This window comes from Heliangelus exortis, chromosome 10, assembly GCF_036169615.1.
Source record: "Heliangelus exortis chromosome 10, bHelExo1.hap1, whole genome shotgun sequence".
Lineage (NCBI taxonomy): Eukaryota > Metazoa > Chordata > Aves > Apodiformes > Trochilidae > Heliangelus > Heliangelus exortis.
Window position 1 is genome coordinate 20675563 of NC_092431.1, and position 22117 is coordinate 20697679.

Sequence of the window (22117 nt, forward strand, 5' to 3'; positions counted from 1 at the left end):
TGCCAAAATGTGGTTTGCAATGATGACACAAGCACCTAAATAGTCAAGGTAAGGGGCAGCACAGAGCAATCATCAAAGTTGTTCTGATAATTTCATTAAAGTGCCTCAACACCCAAACAAACAACTCCAAATTCTACAACGCTGCCAGCAAGGATACTGCAAAAATGTACAGCATTTATTCACATACAGACAAAAAGGCACAATTCTACTGAATATTTTAACAAAAAATACAGCTGTCTTCAACTAGGTCTTTATAAATACTTCAAAAAAGGGAGAAAATAAATACAGGATTGGGCCATGTAATATAAAATAGTTATCTCTACATATAATTTTTATTTCTATCTGTTTCTCTTCATGCACCTTTTTTAATTAATTTCAGCTGAATGGACACCAAAGCTAGGCACATGGTGAAAAATCTTCTGTACAAGATTTTACAAATGTAATGACAGATTTCTCAAATTTCTGAAATTAAGATTTGTACACAACACATATAACCCTTCATTTAGATCTGTGTGAGTTTATAACCTACCAAATGGCATTCCAGGCAACTTTACAGAAGTTCAACTAGCCTACAGCTTGACAAAATACAGCAATCAAAGATCTCTTGGTCAGTCTGCACAAGGAAAGGTAATGCCTAAAAACAGAAATCCAGCAAATGGGTCAATCCCAATAAAATACAGGGGGGGTTGTACTGTCACTGCTGTACTGACAACACCTTTTCTGCTGAGCACTAAGCATGGGAGATAAAACTAACCTACCAGCTGGTCAGACTGCAGTCTTCTTACAGCTTTTTTTGGTTTTGATTCAGCTTAACTTGAACATTAGAAAGCTTATTAACCTAGATGTTGGGAAGCAAAACAGATAAGGCATTTATTCTGCACAACGTTAGCATTCAGAATAGTGCAAATTAACAAGGTACCTTTCTGAAACTGGTGTGAGGTTCAATATTCACTTAGAATCAAAATTCAGACTGTTCCATCTATGGCTTGACAAACAATCCCCTATATATGGTCATGAGCTTCTTCCTTAAGGAAAACAACAGTGCCTGTCTGGGGAACATTGCTGTGTGTTGGGCAGAACTTACCTGGATTTACCTTTTGCCTGCTGTTGTTTGATGAAACAAGAACTCTTAATACAGCCCAAGAGTAACTTCACATTCACCAGTGCCCTGTCTGACTCTCACTTCAGTACATCACCAAGTTTAATCTTATTCTTGGACCCCAGCAATGGTATTTTAATGTACTCTGTTACACACAATTCCCCTTCCTCAACAGAGTAAGACTTCTGAATTTTAAAACAAATGATAGGGAGATGCATTCTGTTGCAAGATTTAATTAATAACTTGCATAGCAAGATTGGTTATTAATAAGCCTTTTTTTTCTTTCTTTTTTTGTGGTTTGTTTCTTTTTGTGGGGTGTGTTTTTTTTTGTTTTGGTGGGTTGTTTTTTGTTGGTTTTTTTTTTTTTTTTAAATTGAATCCTCTGGAAGACTTGGTTATGGCAGAGTTCTGTGTTTTAAATGTCACCTGCTCAAGAGCCAAAGGTCTAACATCAAGAAGTGAGTGGATGTGGCAATGGCAGGCTAGAAACAGAAAAGGTGGGGGGGAAGTGGCTTCTTTATGCCTGCCTTTCTGTAACACACTGCTGCTTAACCCTTGTCACCAGTAAATACCTGACTTACATTTATGCAGAATTCCAAAATTTACAGGCTCCTAACACTCCACTACTACAGGTGCACTCTACTCGATACAAACCAGCATCCTAACCATCTCTTAATATTATTGCTCACAGCTTACTAATTATTGCCATTTGCAATTATTAAAAAAGTACACAGTCAGAATATGAGTTCCTCTTCCATCAAGCCTAGCCCAAAATAGGATAAAATCTTTTTTAATTCATTTGACTGTGAAGAGCTAAACGCAATTTATTGCCTCTCCATTTTATTCTATTTAAAAATATATATTCATGCCCATTTTAAAGCAACCCTTTAGTGTCATAAGCATGGCTTTCCCAATACATACCATTAGTGCATACATGCTGGGCTTTGGGAAATCCTACCAACTAGTGCCTTAGAAATTCCTTTCTTCTATTGTCATCATAGTCCTGGTGCCAGGTGACTGTGACTGCCTGGTGATGGTTGTTCCAGAGGGGGCTGTAACCTCTCTGCTTTCTCACATCTGAGCCATTTGAGAGGTCCCTCTGTGCTCATCCTGAGCCTTTCCAAGCTGAGCACTGTGCAGCAGCTCCAGCCCTGCCCTCTCCCTTCCTCTTCTCCTGTATCTCACAGCTGTATGGACATGTAAACTCTGGAGCTTATCCAGGGGTTCTGCCAGCTGCACTTGCACTGAATGCAACAGAAAACATGCTGCAAAAAGAGGAGAAATAACCTGTCACCACGCAAAAAAAGTGGCCATTTGTAACGGGGTTTAGCAGTGTAGTATCATTAACCAACCACCTTCAGTTCCCTAACACTAATTAAATTAAGAACTTGTGCTTTTCCAGAAGGCAGGGAAAGGGAATATAATCTCATCAGTGCTTTTTAGCTAACTGGGACAAATGCAACCTGCTTCCCCCTATCCACCCTTGCCCCTTCTGAAAGGTTTTTGTGAGTTATTTTAGTGTTCCTCACAAATCCTATCATAGTAATGATGTCATTTCTCTGGTTACTCAGAAAAGTTGCAAATCGAGTAAAACTCCTCATAGAACTGGGAGACAGGAGGGCAAAAAAACCAAACCAAACCAAGCCAACAAAAAAACCCCAGCTTTAAATGCATGTAAACATGTTTATACAGCTCAGGAATAATGAGTTATCAACTTGTCAGTCTGTAACCACGTCTAAGATCTCTTCTCTCTCACACCAATAAATAATGTGGAGCTGGCTTGTAGGCAGTGACTCTACTGACCACGTGCTGACCCCGTGCTGTCCCTGTGTCCAGTCAGGATGCCATGATGCTCCTCCTAATGATGTCTGTCCTTCTGCTGATGGTGCTGTTTGGACTGAGCCTCTGCTGCCTGCACTTTTTTTCAGCCACTTCAGTCTCTGAGTCACTCATTTCTGCATCAGGGCTGTACCCATCATTCTCACTGTCAGGCTTTAGCTTGGTTTTTGCCCTGTCCTTCGGTGACACTCTGCCCACACCCAGGTAGGGGTAGCTGGAGTTCTGGTGGCAGGGCTCCTCTGGGCTCTCCCCCTGCTGCTGCCTCTCCCCCTTCTTTGGAATTCGGAATCCTCCCCAGTTTTTCACTGGGCTGGTGGGTGTTGTAGGCACTTTGACTACTGTCTGGTTAGAGTTTACTTTGACAAGACCCCCGTTGCATTTAGGCACCAGATCCCTCCGTGTGCCAGGTGCTGACCTACCACTGGAGTGGTTTAGAGCCCTTTTGTTTTCTGATTGCCTCTGAGAGAGTTCTGTAGGTCTCAGTGGTTTGTGGTTGTGTTTAGAAGTCTTTTCCTTCAGTTCTGCCTTGATCACCTCACAGGGTGGGCGATTGTCTCTTCTTTTCCTGTGGTCTGGTATAACGAGGCCATTCTTCTGCTGTGCTGATACCACCCGTGTTTCTGCAAAGGTCTTGTCAAAATCTAAGAAATTCCCAGGAGGTGCAGTGCCCTCCTTCTGGCTGGGCTGCCTCAGCATGGATTTGCTGTCGTTCCCAGAGCTGTTTTTTACTCTGTCTCTCTTGTGTGGCTTTTTCAAGGAGTGGGTTAGAGATGCACCCATCTGTTTCCTGAAGAAGGCAGAATGCCATTTCAAATCCTCTATCTTAGGGGTGTTGGGGCCCAGAGATGGGCTGTTGAACAACACTGTGTTTTCCATTGAGGAGAATGAGGAAGGCACACCTACATGGAAACAAATTCAAGTTAATCTCAAGCAATTCCACGTCTGCGTAAAGACACAATTTTGATTGTACCTATTTTAACTCTGCTTCCCATGCTGGGCGTGTTCTTGAGCATAAATAGGTGATAATAATAGTGAAAATCACAAGTGATTATGTGGCTAGGTCATTGTTCCTCAACATACTGCTATGTGTAGTTCACTTTCCTGCAGTGAAAGTGATTGCACATAATTACACCTGTAGCAAAGATAAATCCTAGCACTGCTCTATCCACTAAGACAGAGAAACTCCTCAGAGAAGGGAAAAAAAAAAGAGGAAGCAGCAAGTTGATCTGATTGATTTTGTCTAAAATATGGTTTATTAGTTCCTGAATACCTTATGGATGATCTAGTTAATGCAGTAACTTGGAAATAATTAATCTTTTTGAGGAAACACTTCTGTCAGTGAGAGCAGGCAGAAAAAAAGGTCATTTTCAAACCAGAGTGCACTTTTTCAACAATCATTTCTTTAAACTGCCATCTATGGGGCAAAGAAACAAATGCTAACCAGTAATGCAGTGGCACTAACAAACCACAGGCTGATGAGGTACCATATGGCACTGGAATGTCAGTCAGGATCCCTCTGTCCTGAGAAGCCATTAAAACCTGACACCAGGAAAGGTCTGCAGCAGGAAGCCCCTCAGTGGCCCATGGCTAAGAACACAGCCTTACAGTTTCTATAGCAATGTGCCCACCATTAGCACGACACAGATTCTCATTTTTTCTTCCAATTTGCTGATTCCTGGTGGACCATACAAAAATGAGAACAAACAAGGGCCTGTTTGTCCTTCAAAACGAGTCACTAGCCTGTAGCCACACCTTTCAGTACTTGTGCCTGTGGTCTCGTGAAAAAAATAATGCTGAAGCATACCTGAAACTCTTTCTTGTTCCAGCTGCTTTGTGTACATATTAAATATCTGTTCTTGAACTTTGCAAACTGATCTCTTGATTTTTTCCCTTCGGGTCACCATGTAAGTGAGGTTCCGTACCTGGAAGATACCAAGTTGAGGAGTTTGACAGCAGTCACAGCATCACTGCCTTGTCTGATCTGAGCTGCACAACAGAGCCATCAGATCCACAGAAGCTCTTGTTGCATTACTTGAACTGGATGACACCATCTCAATATTTTTGTTTCTACAGGTATGACACTGTCATTAATGTCATTCATAATCGAGTCTATTCAGCCTTATTTTGAAGAGGGGGAAAAAAAAAAGTAGGCCCCATTTTTTTTTTAATCCAAGTTATCTTGGATGTACCATCAGTGGGAACAACAGAGTAGTAAAATATTTAAAAAACTATCAGAATGATGTACCCTGTTTTACCATCACACTTAAAAATGGAAAGGATACAGGCAGAATAACTTAAGAGCCAGACAAAGCAGTGATGTGACAAACAACTTAGCTGATCAAAGAGAAGATTAAAAGAAACCTTGAGCACACAGAGCAGAAACAAAACATAGTAACAGCTGTCTCACTGAGCTAGAACAGGGTCACAACTGGAAGCTGAAACTGGAAAAGAACTGCAACAATTCATTGTAAGAGTAATTAGTCAGCAGGATCCTTGACAAAGGATGCAGTAGATGGATGAGCACCTGCTGTCCTGATTTCAAGACCAGGTACGATTCTCCAAAAGAGGCTCTACTTCACTCACAGGTTGCTGTGCTCAAGCACCTCCTGAGCTGTGTGCTACATGGAAGTGAAAAATAATTTCAGTATCCTTCTGGTTGTAACCTTAAACTCTTGTTAGTTAACTAAAAAAGAAAAAAAAGATCAACCACCAGACTGATCCTACTGAAGTGTTCTTCAAACACTGAAAAGCTGGTTAAGTGGAGTATCATGTGCCTCCCAAACCTACTACACAGACAGTCCAGTGAAATATCCCACTATGCTGTGTCAAGAAAAAACAGAACTGCTCCAAACCAAGATAGGTTTTATAATATTTCCTTTCTTGTGCCCCCAGTGGAAGGAGTAAAGAAAGCCCTTAAAGGCTAGAAGAGCTCCAGCTGGGGGCTGCAGTACAGCCTACAGCCATCAGTGTTGAGTAACAAAGCATAAGCAGGAAACACAGCATCCCTGCTATAAGGAGATTGGATACTGGATGCCAACACCTGCTGGCCCTGTGAATTTGAGAAGGGTTATTGGTGGAAATTTACTGTTAAGGGTCTGTTCTGAGAACACAGCTTGGAGTGCCTGCAGCAAGGGCAGGAGCTGAGCAGAACCAGCACACCTCCTGGGAGTGCAGGCAGTGCAGGGCCTTACCCGCTCCAGATCCTGCCGGAGGTGTGTGAAGAGCTGCAGTCTTCTGAACAGAACATCCTGCTCCTGTTTAGCCAGATTGTCCTCTTCATCCTTCTTTGGGGTAATCAAAGGCTTGTTGAAGTTGGCTTTTCTCTTCAGCTTCCAGTACTGGTACAGGAATCCCACTGGCTCCTCGGGCAGTCTCAGTGCTTGAGCCACTTCTGCAGCCTCAACAAAGGTGTAGAACTCATCCTCCAGCTGCTGCAGCTTCTGCTTCCGGAGGCTGACCCTGTGGGCCTCCTCCTGGTTCTGACCCATGCTGTGGAACGGGTCAATGTGGGCAGGGAGAGAGCTGTCCTGAATCCCAGTCCCGTTCTCCCGGGCTGGGCTCTCAGTGAAAGTCTCCTCCTCTGCTTTCTTGGTGGAGCTGTGCTTAGGGCAGTAGGACTTGAATTTCACCTCATCGTTCTCTGCCAGGATGGTTTTCATCTCCAAGCCACGGTCAAAGGCACAGGTGACATGGAAGGCTGTTCTGCAGTTCTTCACTGAACACTGCAGAGATGAAATTAAAATTAATCAAATAGAAATTCAAGAACCCAAACTGCCTAAAACTGTTTGAGCAGCCAGGACTACTTTGGAAGAGAAGCCCTGTTGCCATGCTCTGCTTCTACACTACTTTCCTGCTCTCTTCCAATTAGGTTTGCAATTCAGAGCTTTCAGGCCAGGTAAGGATCAAGTGGCCCAGTGGGACAGGAATGATTAACCCCTCCTCTAGCTCACTCTCATTATTCACTAATCAGGAAATCCTCAAGAGGAGCATTCTTGCTGTCCCCAGAGCCATTCATGAACAGCACTGGTACATAAAGGCAAACATTCCCCTTTGGCTGTGCCAGCACAAGAGAGAAAAAAAACATCTCAGCAGCTCCAGGCCAGTCTGATACTTTTAATTAAAAACCTTTCCCAGTGTCTGGAACCCTGATACCCAAAAGGACTCAAAAGTATACAGTGAAGTCTTTTTCTCCTGTTATCCCCATATTACAATGTCAAAGATTAAATCACTGTCAGGTGCTACTCCACTGACTACAGCCTTCACTTCATCTGGGAGATGAGGAGTACAGGAAATCCCATTTTTCTTCCTTCCCAGTGAACTCAACCATCATGGACTGACAGGCACTAGGTTCAGCTGATTTAGCACTTCATTTCAATTTTATGTAACTTCCTCTTGAGAAATGCTGTCATAGCTGTCACCAGCCACAAAAGGAAAGGTTTAAATATATTTATGTATATACACACATGCAGACACATGCACTTGTATCAACTCACACCTCTGCCCCCAGTGAAAAGAAGTTAAAGTGGAAGTGCCATTATCTAGGAGGAAGCAAACCTATGCTTAACCCAAGGCACCATCAGAGAAATGCCCTGCACTAGGAAATTTATACACTACACTTTGTAGAGATGTCAAATCTTTCTCTTCTGGGCTTTCCTGACTCAGCAGCCAGGTGGCATATAAAGGTACAACAGCATTTGAGCTGCAGAAATTTCCAATGAGCATTATTTAATAAAACAAACATATAAAAGGAATTTTAAAAATACCAAAGCATTTTTTTTGCTCTTCCCTCTCTCACTAACACACAGGGCAAAAGCAGCCTAACTGGAGCACCCAGCAGTGCAGAAGAGTACTTGAGCTGTCATTTAGAATAATCAGCTTTTCATGTGGCTGCTGTTTTATTGGGAGGAGAGGGGAGAGCCTGTCTCTGGAAGGAAATCTGCTGAACCTGGGAGAATATCCAGTCTTGGTTTTCCCAGCTTACTGCAGCTGCTCTCTGCTCAGCCTGATGCAGACTTCCAGCTGCTGGCTTTTCTAATTGTTGTGCACATCTCAACATCTCTGGAGGATCTCTCTCTCAGTTCATCCACTTAATGCTACTTCCTTTCTATTGCAGGGGCTTTGGACCTCATGTTTTTCTCTGCTGTGTAAAACTTCACAACACAAAGCTAAATATTTCTCAGATAGCTTTAAGGACACCAAGATTTACAGAACTCCTATAATATGGCAGGCAAACCTGTAATTTTTTTGTCTCTCTCCCAAAATTTCAAATGTAGAACTGTCTGAAGTGGCAGCCACAGTGCCTGCATGCCATTTGCACACTAACATACATAAATATTCAACTGTTTAATTTAAACTACTTAAGTTACCCTTCAGAATAGGTCTGGAGAATGGACACAAGTTTTGAACATGTGACAGCAGCCAAGAGGAAGGGGACAGCTCTGCAAGGCAGTTTTGTGAGTGCAAGGTTATATGCTGTGGATAGATTTCTTATAATTTGCTACTGTACACATTCCTTCAGAAGAGATGGACTGACAGGTTGGAGTGGAACCCCTGCTGCACTGCTGTTATACAAACTGTTTTCTGGCAACCTCATCAAATGACTCAGGGCAAAAGAAAAAAAGGATAAAAATCTTTGAAAAGCATGGAACTTCAGCAAAAATCTGCCTTAATGCTGGTCCTACCTGTAACAGGCTGGCCACAGAACAAGAAGAGCTCTATATTTTCAGATTTTTATGACAGTAATATCTGTCTCCAGGAGCTTTCTGAAGATCATTTTGCTGAGGTACATGAAGCCCACTGAATGTGAAGAACATCACCACAATACTGAGCTACACTTTATTGTACAACACTGCCCTGAGTAGGTCACTGGCCCTTATGTTCATCATCTGCTCCTGAGTAAGGTAGATCAGAGTTTTGTCTCCTGTCTTGGGAAACCAAGTATCTCCTACTTTAAAAATCTGAGGCTTGGTAATGTTTTCTCAGTCTCTCCAGATTTTAAAATTGTTCTTAAAATTAAGACTTCTGAGTGATTTTCCACTGTAAAAGATCTGCAAGTGCTTTCCAGCTAACAATCCAATACATCTCTGACTCCACAGTGCCCAGTCTGAAATGCTCTGGTGCAGACCAGTCCAGCTATTTCACAGCAACAATTCATAGGCAATGGTGAGAAAGGCTGAATGCAAATCCAAATAAAACTGCCAAGGGAATTTGAGAAGTATGCAGTGAGACAAACTGGCACTGGCCCAAGAATGTGAGTTGTTGGTATGAAACAAACAGCTTTACAGTACAGCTTTACAGTTTGATGATTTATGGCACACAGAAATCATTCTTTTGGGAACGATGCAGAGCAGACATCTGGTTTGGTTCTGCCCCATCTTACTGTTTCAGGGAGTCAGCACACCTGAGCTCGAGTATCAGAAGTCAGGATGGTAACATCACACCACTGCTACAGCAGTGCCACCTGGGATGGTTTCTTTCCCCCTCAGAAACACCAAGAGCTGCAGAATCTACCCAAAACTGATGGAGGAAATGGGGCTCATTTCCTCAGCTTGTGGCTTGCCTGAATCTCAGGGCAAACCAATCTGTTTCTTCCCTACTGCTCAAAAAGCCTGATACTAAATTATCACATATTGTCCTCAGCAACTTAAAAGCTGGATCAACAATCAAACCATTACAAAAAATGAGTTAGAGCCCAGTGTTTTAAATGAGAAAATGAAAGCTATAACCAGCTAACCAGCTTTGCTTAAGCTGGGAGTGCTCAGCACCTTAAAAAATCCATTTGTTACAGGAAACAACTCCTGCTGGGCTGTATCCAACTCGTCTTTGAGGTCATTAAGTAGGGGCTAGCAGATAGGTTTCAGCACAGAAGCTTTCCACATTCAAGCATCATTTTTATTTGTGGTACATATAGGGATTTTCCTCTACTCATTTAAGTTTTATTTCAGTGTACTAAGAAATGTATCAGTGTATCACAAATCAGCAAATCCTGTGGAATGTGGCTATTATTATTGGAATTTTACTAAAAAATAAGAGCCCACTAACACTTGAAAGTACTTCATAATTAAGTCCATAGTAATGAACAGGAAATCAAGCAGTTTACTGGAGATACACATTTTGTGTATCAGGTTAAAACCCACCAAAACAACACATGGGTATCTGTGTCAATAAAATACCTGTATGGAAGCTCCAACTTTTTCGTTACAAAGGCTGCACACCAGTGCCCATCTACTGCTGGGAATGTGAGAAACCTTTGTAATGGGCTCCATTTTTTCTGGGCTTCCAATGCTCACCTAAGAGAAAAAAGGTTAAAAAACAGACTATTACACTGTTAAGCAAGAAAGAAATTAGTTTTATCAAGGAAATCAAATTCCTTGTGTGCATGTGCAAAATTAGCATGTTTTTAAGGAGCACAAAAAGTTAAAATATCTTTTCTTAAAAATTAGTTCCTCACTGCATTAACAAAACAGTTTCAATGTGAAGCTCTCCAATTTAAAAGCATCATACAGGATAAATCCCCAGGAATTCTCACCATAACATCCAAACCTTCCTGATTCACCTTTAGTGCTCTGTTTACAAAATAAACAGGTACTTTGTGTCCTTGTTAGATGAACTTTACCAGCAGCTAAGGCCTCACTTTTTGAGGCCTAATTTAGGTTGACAAAGGTTACATAATTACTGCTTTTAAAGAGGATGCATCCTCCTGCCAGACTACATCAAACTGAAAATCTTTTATACCCTCTTCCTAAGAAATACCATATATATATAAATATGTATTTATATGCTACACTCAGGGTGGCACCTCATGCTACATCAAACAACGTTTTTAACATTTCTTCCCTTCCTGAATCCCTGCAGCCCTGAACTCCCAGAGGATCCCACCTACCTCTGGAATCCACAAAGCACAGCTGACGTGGACCCACTTGGTGCCACTCCGGGTTGGTTTCATGGCACCACCTTTCTTGGGACACAGCAAACACTTGGGCTGCACGCCAAGCGCGCAGGTCCTGCACAGCCAGCTGCCTTCTGGCACCTTCAGGATCCCGTAACATGCCTGTGTTCCCAAGGGCAGAAAAGGGAGAGAAAAGAAACAATACCTGTTACTTTTTAGCTGTTTACCTGTTGCCTCTCAAAAGGTTCTTTATGGAAGTTCTAAAAGTACAGAAACATTTGCTCGTGAGGCATTTTGGGATGTGCTCATCAACTTAGCCCACAGCATTACCCATTCGTTCCCACAAAGATCCTCCAGGGAAAGGAGCAGAAGTCAGGACCAGCTGTCAGGCAAAGAGCCACTGCTCACTTCCATTGGGTAAATGAAGGATGTGTTTGCCAGCCCACAGTGCAAGGGGACCCCCCAGGGACAGCCCTGCCAGCAGTGAGCCAGGATGGAGTTCAGTGTCACACAGACTGCATGGAGCAGGAACTGGACTGCAATTCAAAAGGCAAGAGCCACAGAGTCAAGAAGTCCCTGTGCAATACTCAGTGTTAGTCCAAAGAATTGGGGTTTACTTCTTATTCAGAGGCAAAAATGCAGAATGGCTACTAATAGGATCACTTTCTTCAGAGGACTGCATCCTTATGGAGACCCCTGTCTAAATTACTGCCATTTTTAACCCTCTGAGGTTTCACATTTGATGTGATCAGATCGAAGCTCCAGAGAACCACAACAGGTCTAAAAACATCCCCTTTACTCTCTGTACCTTGCAAGATAGCAGTCTGTACCTCACAGCTGTCAGAGGTGTTTCTTTACCATTAGTGCAAATGCAGTTAAGTAACACACACAAGGAAACACCAGGCTTGCTCACCAGAGAGCACAGCTTTCCCAGCACTGAATGAAAAAAGGCTGAAAGGACGGACAGGCTGATGGGGAGGCATCTGCCACAGTAAGAAGTATCCACAGAAACAGATATGATAAAGTTTTATCTGCTCTTCCCTGCTAAGCAGACTTCTTAGCTGCCACAACAAGCTGGCACACAGTATTGCTTTCATTAGCTCAGCTCAGGTCACTAGGTTCTCAATGAAATTTAAATTACTATAATAAATCTTACCTGTGCCTTAAAGTGCTTTTTAACCACCCCCTGCTGAGCCTAAGCTGCTGATCCTGAAGGTGTTTTAGCCCCAGAGGTGAGCAGGGACAGAGGAGAAGAGCAGTGACCAAGTGAGAATACAGAACAATACCCATGTGTATGCTCTGGGGAGGCTTCCTCACCTTGTATGCTCCTCCATACACACAATACACCACTTTACACTACTGAACATGACATTTCTGGAATTACACATTAACAATTCTGCCTCTCAATTACTTAATTTCTGAATTCATCCCACCACTCAGTGGGGAACTCAGCAAGAACTCACCTTATCAACTCCTGTCCCCGGAAAAACTCCAACCTGTTACCTGTAATGGTTTGGGAAAGCTTCTGTCACCACCCCTACACCCTCCCACTGTCCTCTGGCCACCATACCTGGTGCACACAAATATTGCATTTATCACAGAACACCATTTCATTGCCATCTTCTCCATCTGGAGACTGACAGACATCACAGACAACATCTTCATCATATTCAATGCCCAGTCCTTCCTCTGTCTCGATGGCGTGGTTCATGTTCTCGTAGCATCGGTGTTCAAACTCCTCCATGACCCTTTCCATCGTGTACTCATCCAGCTCAGCCATCCCTGGGAAACACAAGTTGTAACTTATTGAAAGGAAAAAGCAGTAATCACTGCCACATGCAACTCTACTCTAACAGCTGAGTAGATACAGCTGACCTACACACATACACCTCATTCCTAGGCCTCTGTGTGCCTTTTCCAGCATGGGAAAAAAAGCAGGGAAGCTGTAAAAGGAGACCTGTAACTGTATGAAACTTGCAAAAGCAGAGATCCAAACCAATCTTTCAAAATCCTGAGAAAAACATTCAGAAACTGACTTTGGCTTCTGGTCTTGTTCTCGTTTTTCCTTCTGGGACAGCACTCCATGGCTTTTGCTTCCACTTTTAGTGTGATGTGATGTTGACTCTTTGGTGAAAAATTTGAGAGAGTTTTGAACCAAAAGTGATGGGGGCAGAGGAAAGAAATCAGTGAGAGAATCTGCTATGAGACGTGGCACAAACTTGCAGTTTCTTGCAACTGTTGTTGAGTTTTCTCCAAGTTCCAACCCAATAGGGTGGAACCCCAGTGGGGGTCTCCATCAGCCCCTGCCATACTGATTAAAACAGTTGTAATAATTGCAACATCAAATCTGGGACAACAAGTAAGTGCAACATCTAATCTGGGATTTATCTTTCAAAACAGCATCCATCAAAAATTATTCCTAACACCACAGCTACAGACAGATTAAATTACAGTATCCTATAAATCAAATCTGTTAATAATATTGAATTACTATTGCAGAGCTGAAAAACTTTCTATCATAGCAGCAGTAAGAAAAATATCAAATGAGGACACAGTGCTTCTCCCTCTGGCTTCCATCTCTCACTTGCCATGACACTTGCCATGCAATATTTCCAAGTTTGTTCTATACCAACCTCTGCCTGAAAATCCTGTGGCACGAGCACCTATGAAACCAAGAAAGCTGCACTACTGCAAATAATCATTGTCCTCTTGCCAAGTCAGATGAGAACAAGAATTTCCATATACTTAAATAACTACAAAGAAATGGAGGCTCAGGATATTCTGCTTTTGGTCTAATTCCCAATACCCAACATCTACTGTGACATACAGGATTTCCTTGTGAAACAGAAAGCAGCAGAGGGAAAAAAAAAAAAAAGTGAGGGGAGATTCTGACCTGGTCTAAGCAGATACAACTCAGCAGTTATAAAAGCATTTATCTGATGGCTTAAGCACATCAGGTCTGGTTTCCCATGGCTACCCCACCTTGTGTGTTTAATATCTCTTCATACCTCTGTCATCGATTCCGACCGCCGCCCTCCCTGAAATTATTAAGATTGCCATCTTTAAAAAAAAAAATTTTAAAAGGTGACAAAAACACAAGCACTCATTGCTCACCCATTTCCTTGAACTCCTCATTGGCAAGTTGTAACCATGCTACATCCACATCATTGAGGTCGTAGCGACACACACTGTCTGCTAAGGTGCGGATGTCCACATAGCCCAGCTCCGGGGGCTCCGAGCCTGAGGATACAATGTACTTCCTGGGGCGGGTAAATGTGACAGCTTTCGTCTCAGACACAACCCTAAAACAGACAGACAAGCAGACATCAGGTCATGCAGAGCTGCTGAGACTTGTTTTTAGAGAATTCAAACTGTCCCACTCTAACAATCATCAGCAGTCACTGAACCGGCCAGGCAACCACCCTGCACTGCTGAGATGGGAGGAGGGAACAGTACAGGGGACTTTCAGATGGGGCTGCAGGTACTCTAAAAAATTAACTGGAGTTGTCTAGAAACCAAAGTCATTACTAGAATGCTAATTAAGATGAAACTATTGGAGGATAACAAAGATGTGCTTACTCTTACCTGAAATTCACACTTGTTTAAAGCTAGAGTAGGAGCCCAGTATTTATGTAGCAAAGGTGGCCATACATAAACAGAGTTTAATATCTGTTTAAGACTTTTTAAAAATCAATCTGTTTATCTACAGTAACAGGATGAAGAAAATTCAAAGAAGAAAAGTGGTATTTCCTGATACATTTGAGGTTTTATTTCTTCCAGTATTTTTCTTCTGTTTGTTTTCAGGTTTTTTCTTATGTGCGTGTGTGTGTTGCTAAAAAATAGCCATGTTTGTGAAATTCAGAACTTTCCACTGAGAAGCAGTCATCTGCACTAGTTTCTCCTTCACTTACCCAAGCAGATCCAAGCTCTGGCATCCTGGGCCTGAATTTCCCCTTTCACAGTCACTAAGGTCATGCCAGATTAAGCACAAATACTAATCAGCTGCTGCTAAAGCTACCTTATCTCAGGTTTTGGAGTTCCAGTTGGCCAACAACCAACAATGAAAGTGTATTTTAGCTGCAAGCCTGCTGAAATTTTGTCCCAAGGCATTGGATTGGTTCAGGGCCCAGTCAAGTACCTACAGCACACAACTTAGAAGGATTGCCATGCTGCAGCTTGGCAAAGCCAGGACCTGAGGGCAAAACTGCCTGGCAGCCAAAGGACAGGAGTCACTCTACCAGCAAGCTGTGACTTGCCTCCAAACAGCAAGACAGCTCTGTCAGTCCACCTGCAGCACAGGTAGAGGACATTGCACTGTCCCTCAGGGCACACACTGACACCCAGTTTGGATGAAACCTCCTTCATGGGGTAATTCTGGTACCTCCAGAAGCAATGCTGCCACCACTGCCTCCTGCAGCACCAGTCTGGGCTTTCTGGTGCTCAAGTGCTACAAAGAGGTAACACTCCTTCATGTAGGCAAAACCTGATTGAAATAGCCTAAGCTCCACAAGCAGGACATCCCCCACCCTATTTTGCCCCCATCTGAGGCCCAACATAGGAATTCCTCCCATCAGAAGACCCTGATGTGCTGCTACTGTATCTGTGCACACAGACCTCAGTAAGCCCTCTCCTCATTTCAGTCTCCTGCACAGCCCTACATCTTCCCCTCACCTTATTTCATGCAACAACCTGGAAAAAAATGGTGGGCTAAAGCCAAATGCTGAATTTGGGGTTTCTGAGGTGCAGAAGGGGACTGTTATAGAACACTAATCTAAATGACACTGTCAGGCTAACTGCACTGCCCAAACCCTTCCCAGTCATTCTTCACAATATTGAAATATTACAGACTACCACATCTCATGGGAATTTACTTCAAACTGGGCACTGCTCTCTGACTCTTCTGTACCATAAATTCCTTCCTGAGTACCTCCCTCCATGTGGATATCACAACCTCTGGCCAACATCCATCACATGCTGTCTAGACACCACTGCAGTGGCCCTGAAGAAATAAGCACAGGTAGTTTGGCATCAAAACAAGCCTTCATCTCTTTATTTGATAGGAAGAAGTTTAAAAGAGCCATGCTTACTGTGTACCAAATACTACATTCAACCAAATCATCCCATGTGACTGCATGACATTCCACCCTTCCCCATCCCTCTGGACCTACTCCTGCTGCCCTGCCCAGCTGCTACAAGCCAAAACCTTTTATTCTCTATTATTCTCTATTATGTACCTCATGATCACTACTGTCTGTACTGCATTCTCCTTCTATTCTGTACCAGCTACTCTTTGCTGCTGATTCAATTTACAGAACAGCTCCTTCCCCTCCCAAAGTTAAGGCATAGAACTCCTGGAGCACTCCAGCACCACCACTGCAGGCAATCAGGGATCAGAGGGACACTCCAACCAGCAGTGCTCACCAAGGAGGACCACAGAAGACAGCTCAGCAACTAGGAGTGGTGCCTCCTCTGCTGGTACCTGTAACTGTGGGTGCCTTCTTTCCCTAACTGCTTTAGTATCTTAAATTTGGAGCAACATCTCTGTTGGTGATTGGCAGAGAAAACCTCCCTCTTAAGGGAATCACTGGAGCTGATTCAGCCACAAAACCAGCTCCCTGAAAGCCACATGGTGGGGACCTGCTGGAAGTCCACAGGTCTCCTGGCTCTCCTGCAGCCCTGAGAGATGCCTGAGGGAAAAGGCAGCAAATGTGAGCACAGATGTACAGTGTGAGTGCATTTATGGAGAGTCTGGGTGAGGTCAGTGTGGAGCAGGCTGTGAGCACTCTGGGGAAATGGTACAATCCTACACTCTATAATATAATTGCACAGCAGAAGGGAAAATGCAGTTTTCCTTGGAGCTCCAGGTCCAATCCTTCAGAAGAAAGAAGGAAGGAAAGGGTTTACCTGATGTGTGGGTGAGTTCCTCATTTTACAGACCTAGCAGGGCTGTGCAGTGGTCTGGAGGCTGCCACACAGCACAAAACAAGTGCTAACAAAGATTCCTGTAAGTCCCTCTGCTCCAAGGTTAAAGCTGGCAGAAACAGAGCTGACAGAGGCAGCACAAGTTTTTGCTATGTATCAGAGATTGGACTGTTCTTCCCCCCAGCACTGGTGGGTGGGTCATTTGGCAATGCCTTATGGGCCAGCCTGGACTTACTCATGGATCTGGTATGATTAATAGCAATAATCCTTCATCTCACTTTCTCCAAAACCAATCCCAACTGAGCATAAAACAGATACAGGGGCTGCAGTGCTCTCCTGTCCTTAAAACTGCATTGTTTAATTTGAAACAGAAAACAGCATTTAAGTGTAACAAACAAGGCAAGGAAAATGAGGGCTTCTTGGACAAGAGTTACAAAAGCTCACATTAATGTATTTAGTTATGTGCACATCTGGATGGTTCTTAGAATAGCTGAAGTTTCATGCAACAAAAGATTTTGTAAGTAAGTGAAATTACCAAACAAAAAAAGAACATGAAATCAATGCTGTGTTTTTCTCTAGCCCTTCAGTCTGGCTTGTCTGACTGTTGCTTGAAAGGAACCCTATGGCTTGGAACTGAGCACAAAAAGCATCAGACAAGGGCTCTCCCAGCAGTGCTGAGTGAGGTCCAGTCTGGGCTTAAAAATAGAAGCTTTAAGGTTCTGTCATCACACACCATCCTAATGTAATGCCAAAAATCATTCTCTGATTATTATTTCAACATACAAAGCAGAAGAGGCCTGGCCCCTCCAACCACTCAAAAAGCTGAGGCAGGCTGCTCCTCATCTCTGAAGAGCCTTTTCTAGCTAGGCACTGTGGAATAAAGCTCAGGAAGCCAAGGCAATGTAAACACAAGCTGCTAGCATCAACATAAGTGTGTTTAAATTCCTCATAACTATACCTGGCTACTGGTTCTGGGATGGTCCCTGGGCTAACTGGCACCTGAACTCCCTTTTCCCACTCCTGCCTCCAGGGGTCTGCCAGCACATAGTATTCATCAGGGTTCAGCTGGAAGGAGTCATGTAACTTCATGGCAGTGATCAGGTCCGTTCTGAACACCTGCAAAGAGAGTGACCAAGAGAAAAAATAGAGACACTGACATTTGATATTTACACTCTATGATTCACAGCTTTAGGGTAACCATGGAGCACAGTGTGTAACAAGGTCACTGTATCAACAGTGAACCAACCCAGCCCTCTGCAGGACACAAGTTTTGCTTCATGGCAGGGAAAGGGGTGGCTGAAGGTGCAAATACTGACAGAATGACTTCCAGCTGGCTCCACTGCAAGTCCTGCTGCTTCTCCTGCACTGCAGACATGAAGCTCAGAGGCACTTTAACCTCTGTTTTGGCTGCAATAAAAGCTCTAGGAGCTCTGTGTCTTAAAACATCAGCACAAAGACACTCATTTTTGCTCCAAGATTTTTTGGGTTTTGTTTTTTTTGTTTTTTTTTTTATCACTGGAGCTCTGACTAATCCAAACACATTCTAGAAATTCCCTGTGGTACAAATGAAGGCGTGACTCTACCACGAGCAGCTGCAAAAGGAAATTCTAAGGAGATGACTCTTTGTGCAAGTATTTGAAATAATAACCCAAAAGATCAAATAAAGTAAGACCCAACCTGGAATTCTAGTGGCAGCTCTGTGTTCAGCACAGGTGCTTGTCATTCAGTCAGCTGCAGACACTTCTGCATGCTCACTGTAATTTTATTTTGCCTTTGCCAAGGCATCCCCCTCTCAAATAAGTAGGATGTTAGGCAACTTTGGGGTTAGCAGCCAGGAACAAGCAGCAATGCTGTCCTCTACAAGCCACAGAAAGTAAAAAAAAGAGCTTCACTCTTGCAGCAGGCACACTGTGGTAGTGTCAGGGCAGCTTCAGCCTGGTTTTGTGCTGCCTTCCAGCACTGCAGAAAGCCCAGGATGCTACCACAGGAACTCCACTGCACTTCCAGCTCTCCCCACCCTGTGCAAGGCAAGGTTGTTGTGCTCTGCTGCAGCTGCACTCAGTGCTCCTCACCCCAACAACCCCTGATTTTAACTACTCAAATGCCACTTCCAAAGCAAAGGGTTAAAAAAGCAACCAGGTGACAGAAAATAAGCACCATCAGGACAAGAAAAAGGTAAGTGGCATCTTAATAAAAGCTCCCCCTGCAGATTACTCAGTTTGTAGTAGACACAAGTCAACATCCACACAGTCTCCTGGGTTACCAAGGAAAAAAGAGATGTCCAGGGCAGTGCTCCTGGATCCCTATGGGATGCTAATGGAGCAAAGGGACACAACACAGCCCCCCAGTCTCCCACCCAGTCCCAAACCAGTGGCAGCAATGAGTGGTTTGAGTTAGCTCCAGTCAACTGCTGCACATGGCTGAGGAAGAAGCAGATCTACAGAATGATTATTAGAGCTCCCAGGACAGCAGTTTCTGTCTATTAACACACCTGAAATCTCAATAGATGCCCCAGGATTTTGGGAAGTATTTTAGGGGAACAATGAACCTAGTGGTAAATTATAATGATGAGAATATTTCAAAGTGTGACTTTACTGCACATCTTGAAACCTCCCTCCCAACACACATACACTATTTCACTTCTGTCTCAATGTGTTTCCATTTCCACTCTGGTTTTGCCATAAAAATAGCAGAAAGTCATGATGTTTTTCTTAACATTTGTCTTGACATGTTCAGAAAAAACCCCGACCTTAAAAAATAAAGAGTATCACCACATGAAAGAAAGGGTGAACGCAGGTAATGAAATATAATGAATTTTTTTTAACAACCAAATTACAAGTCCTGGGAGGCTACAATCAAGAAATGAAAAATAAGCCACAAAGTAAAACAAGCAAGCACAGCTGGCCAGGAGATCCTGCACTTCAAACTGACTTGAATTAAAGCAATCAAATGTCAAATGAAATGAAGACTGAAAATATAAAACAGGATGCAAAACTTGCTCAGTCTGAGAGCCAAAGTAACTCAAGCTTTTACAAATTTGTCACACAAAAGCAAATCTAATGCAGCACCTTACAGCTAAGAAACCCCTTCCCAGGCCAGTGACCATGTGGTACCCTTCTTTCTGCTCTAATTTCTGATACAGAGTGCCCAGAGCAAAGCAGAGCTTCCCAAAGTGCTGGCTCTCAGCTGCACTAAACATTTCAAAGCTAAAGGGGAAAGCCCAGGACATCCTGAAGTCAATGGGAATTTTACCACTGAGGTCAATGAGACCAGGATTTCACCCAGTTTCCTACTGCCACCCTTCTGCCAGCATCAGAATGTTCTGTGAAGAGCAGAGACAACACAAACACAGAGAGGGGAAGGAGAAGTGGAAAAGTTTGTGGAACTGAGCTACAGGGAAGTCCATCCAGGCTGAGTAAGCCAGAGAGAACAGCACAGAACCTCAAAGATCTCAACAACAAATGCAAGGAAAGGGAGAGAAGAAAAGAGAAGCACATAAAACCCAACAAGATTTGCAATTAGATTGATTCTTGATGGCTTTTCATGAGGTAGTTCTCAAAACTGGATCTAAGGTGCTACCTCTAAGGGATTTACAAAAAGTAACTAAGAATAAACTCACGAGGGTCAACACATTCACAAAGCAAAAAAGGTCTTTAACAGCCAACAATCAAAAAAAGAAGACTGGAAAACACCAGTACCAGGTGTAGTTCAAACTGAATAATGAATGGCACTCTTCTTATGAAAACCCTCCTCCAAACTTAGGTATATTGGCACTGGGGAGGTTAATAAAGCATGTTTTTTCTCAGCATCACTCACTGATGCATAAGAAATAGATGTATTGGGCAAGTAAGTAGAACAGCAGTTCCACCTCCCAAAGCTTAATGCTTTGCAGCCTTTACAAAGCCCACAGTGCAGTATTATCTGATGATAGGGAGAAACAGCAAAAAATATTTCCCAAGAACTGGACTGCATTTCTGTGTTACTAACAGTTGATCCATCCCAGAAAGTTCAAAGATTTGTATTTCCCTTGATAGGATTTCCTCAAAGCACTATCCTAGACAGAACTGTCAGGAAGCAGATTTCTAGTTTGACAAGCACTTTAACAAAGACCACATACCTAACTCAATGCCAACTATGAAATAAATGCACCCAATATAAATTTTCACTGTTCACAAATCAAGCTACAAATAAACCCTGATGCCTAAAATACTACAAGAAAGATTCCACAGCTGTGTTGAATGGGTATCAGAGTGGCTGTGCCAACAGGAAAGCTCCCTAATCTCCTAGAAAATAAAATAAAATATTTTAAAAATGTAAAAAGAGGGTGGGAAGGGTGCCAGCTAAAATGTAGTAAAAAGAAAACGTAAATCAGAAGAAATGGATTCATTACCAGAACACATACACAGCTTTGTATTTGACAGATGTGACCAAATGCAAATCAAATTCCAGAAATACCTCAGAAGGTTTTCTGTCTTCATGTCTGGAACATGAAGTCCTCCGATGTCGGGATCTGGAATGCTGGGACCATGTGGACAGACCTGCAAGACAGAAATGATCACTGGCAGTGTCATCCAGCAGCAAAAACCCCTGCACTCCTCACACACCCAATTGACCTCAGTGGGACTGCATGAGCAAAGAGAGGCAGACCCGGGCTTCCAGACAAACCTTCAAAAGACACTTCCAAAATAAACCAGAAAATAGAAGTTACTCAGTTGTAAACCTCTGTGAACTTTTGTTTCTAATTTTCTACTGACAGATGCAGGTGCTGGCTACACTGCACTCTTCTCAGCATTCTTCTCAGCATTTTAGGAAGGCTGCCACATAACATCCTTCCCTTGAACGTCAGTAAACCACTTCCTGCAGTTACCAGAGCTCCACTGGTAGCCCAAGATGTACCCTTTGAAGCAAAGATATTGATGCTCTATATTGGCTACCCAATTTTTACCAGACAAGCCTTTTCAAAACCAACCACACTGCTGTGCACACACAGTAGAGCCTGCAAAAAAAGTGCCAGGAGTAAAAAGTTTAAGACCACAAGAGCACCACTGCCTCACATATCCAGCAGAAACCTCGTAGGGACCAGAAAGCACTGTTCAAAACCAAACTGCATAGGGATAAGTTCTCTATTAAAAACAAAAATACTTTTCAAAGTGAAGTCACTGTCCAAGACTTTTATTGGGAAGACATAACTGAGTAACAAGCCATGAGAAGGCACAGAATCCCAGAATGTTTAGGTTGGAAGAGACCTCCAAGCTCATCCAGTCCAACCTTTGACCAACACCATAGTCTAACCACTAAACCACGTCCTTAAGGACCAGGTCCAAATGCCTTTTAAATACCCCCAGGGATGGTGACTCTACCACTGCCCT

General features: G+C 43.1%; 1 protein-coding gene across 20 annotated transcripts in view; it reads right to left on the bottom strand.

Moving 5' to 3' along the window:
- Positions 1-154: 154 nt before the first annotated feature.
- The window catches only part of JADE1 (jade family PHD finger 1), a 109374-nt gene continuing 87411 nt past the window's right edge, over positions 155-22117 (bottom strand). For 11 of the 20 annotated variants that reach the window (XM_071753842.1, XM_071753841.1, XM_071753850.1 and 8 more), the window contains 9 exons: positions 21204-21286; positions 17707-17864; positions 13941-14128; positions 12397-12608; positions 10821-10988; positions 10111-10227; positions 6130-6660; positions 4743-4860; positions 155-3837 (listed from right to left, as the gene is read on the bottom strand). In XM_071753842.1, the coding sequence (XP_071609943.1) occupies positions 2936-3837; positions 4743-4860; positions 6130-6660; positions 10111-10227; positions 10821-10988; positions 12397-12608; positions 13941-14128; positions 17707-17864; positions 21204-21286 (2477 nt within the window). In that variant the 3' untranslated portion in view covers positions 155-2935. The remainder of the gene's footprint in view (positions 3838-4742; positions 4861-6129; positions 6661-10110; positions 10228-10820; positions 10989-12396; positions 12609-13940; positions 14129-17706; positions 17865-21203; positions 21287-22117) is intronic. The other 9 variants (XM_071753851.1, XM_071753856.1, XM_071753852.1 and 6 more) reach the window with 2 other exon arrangements.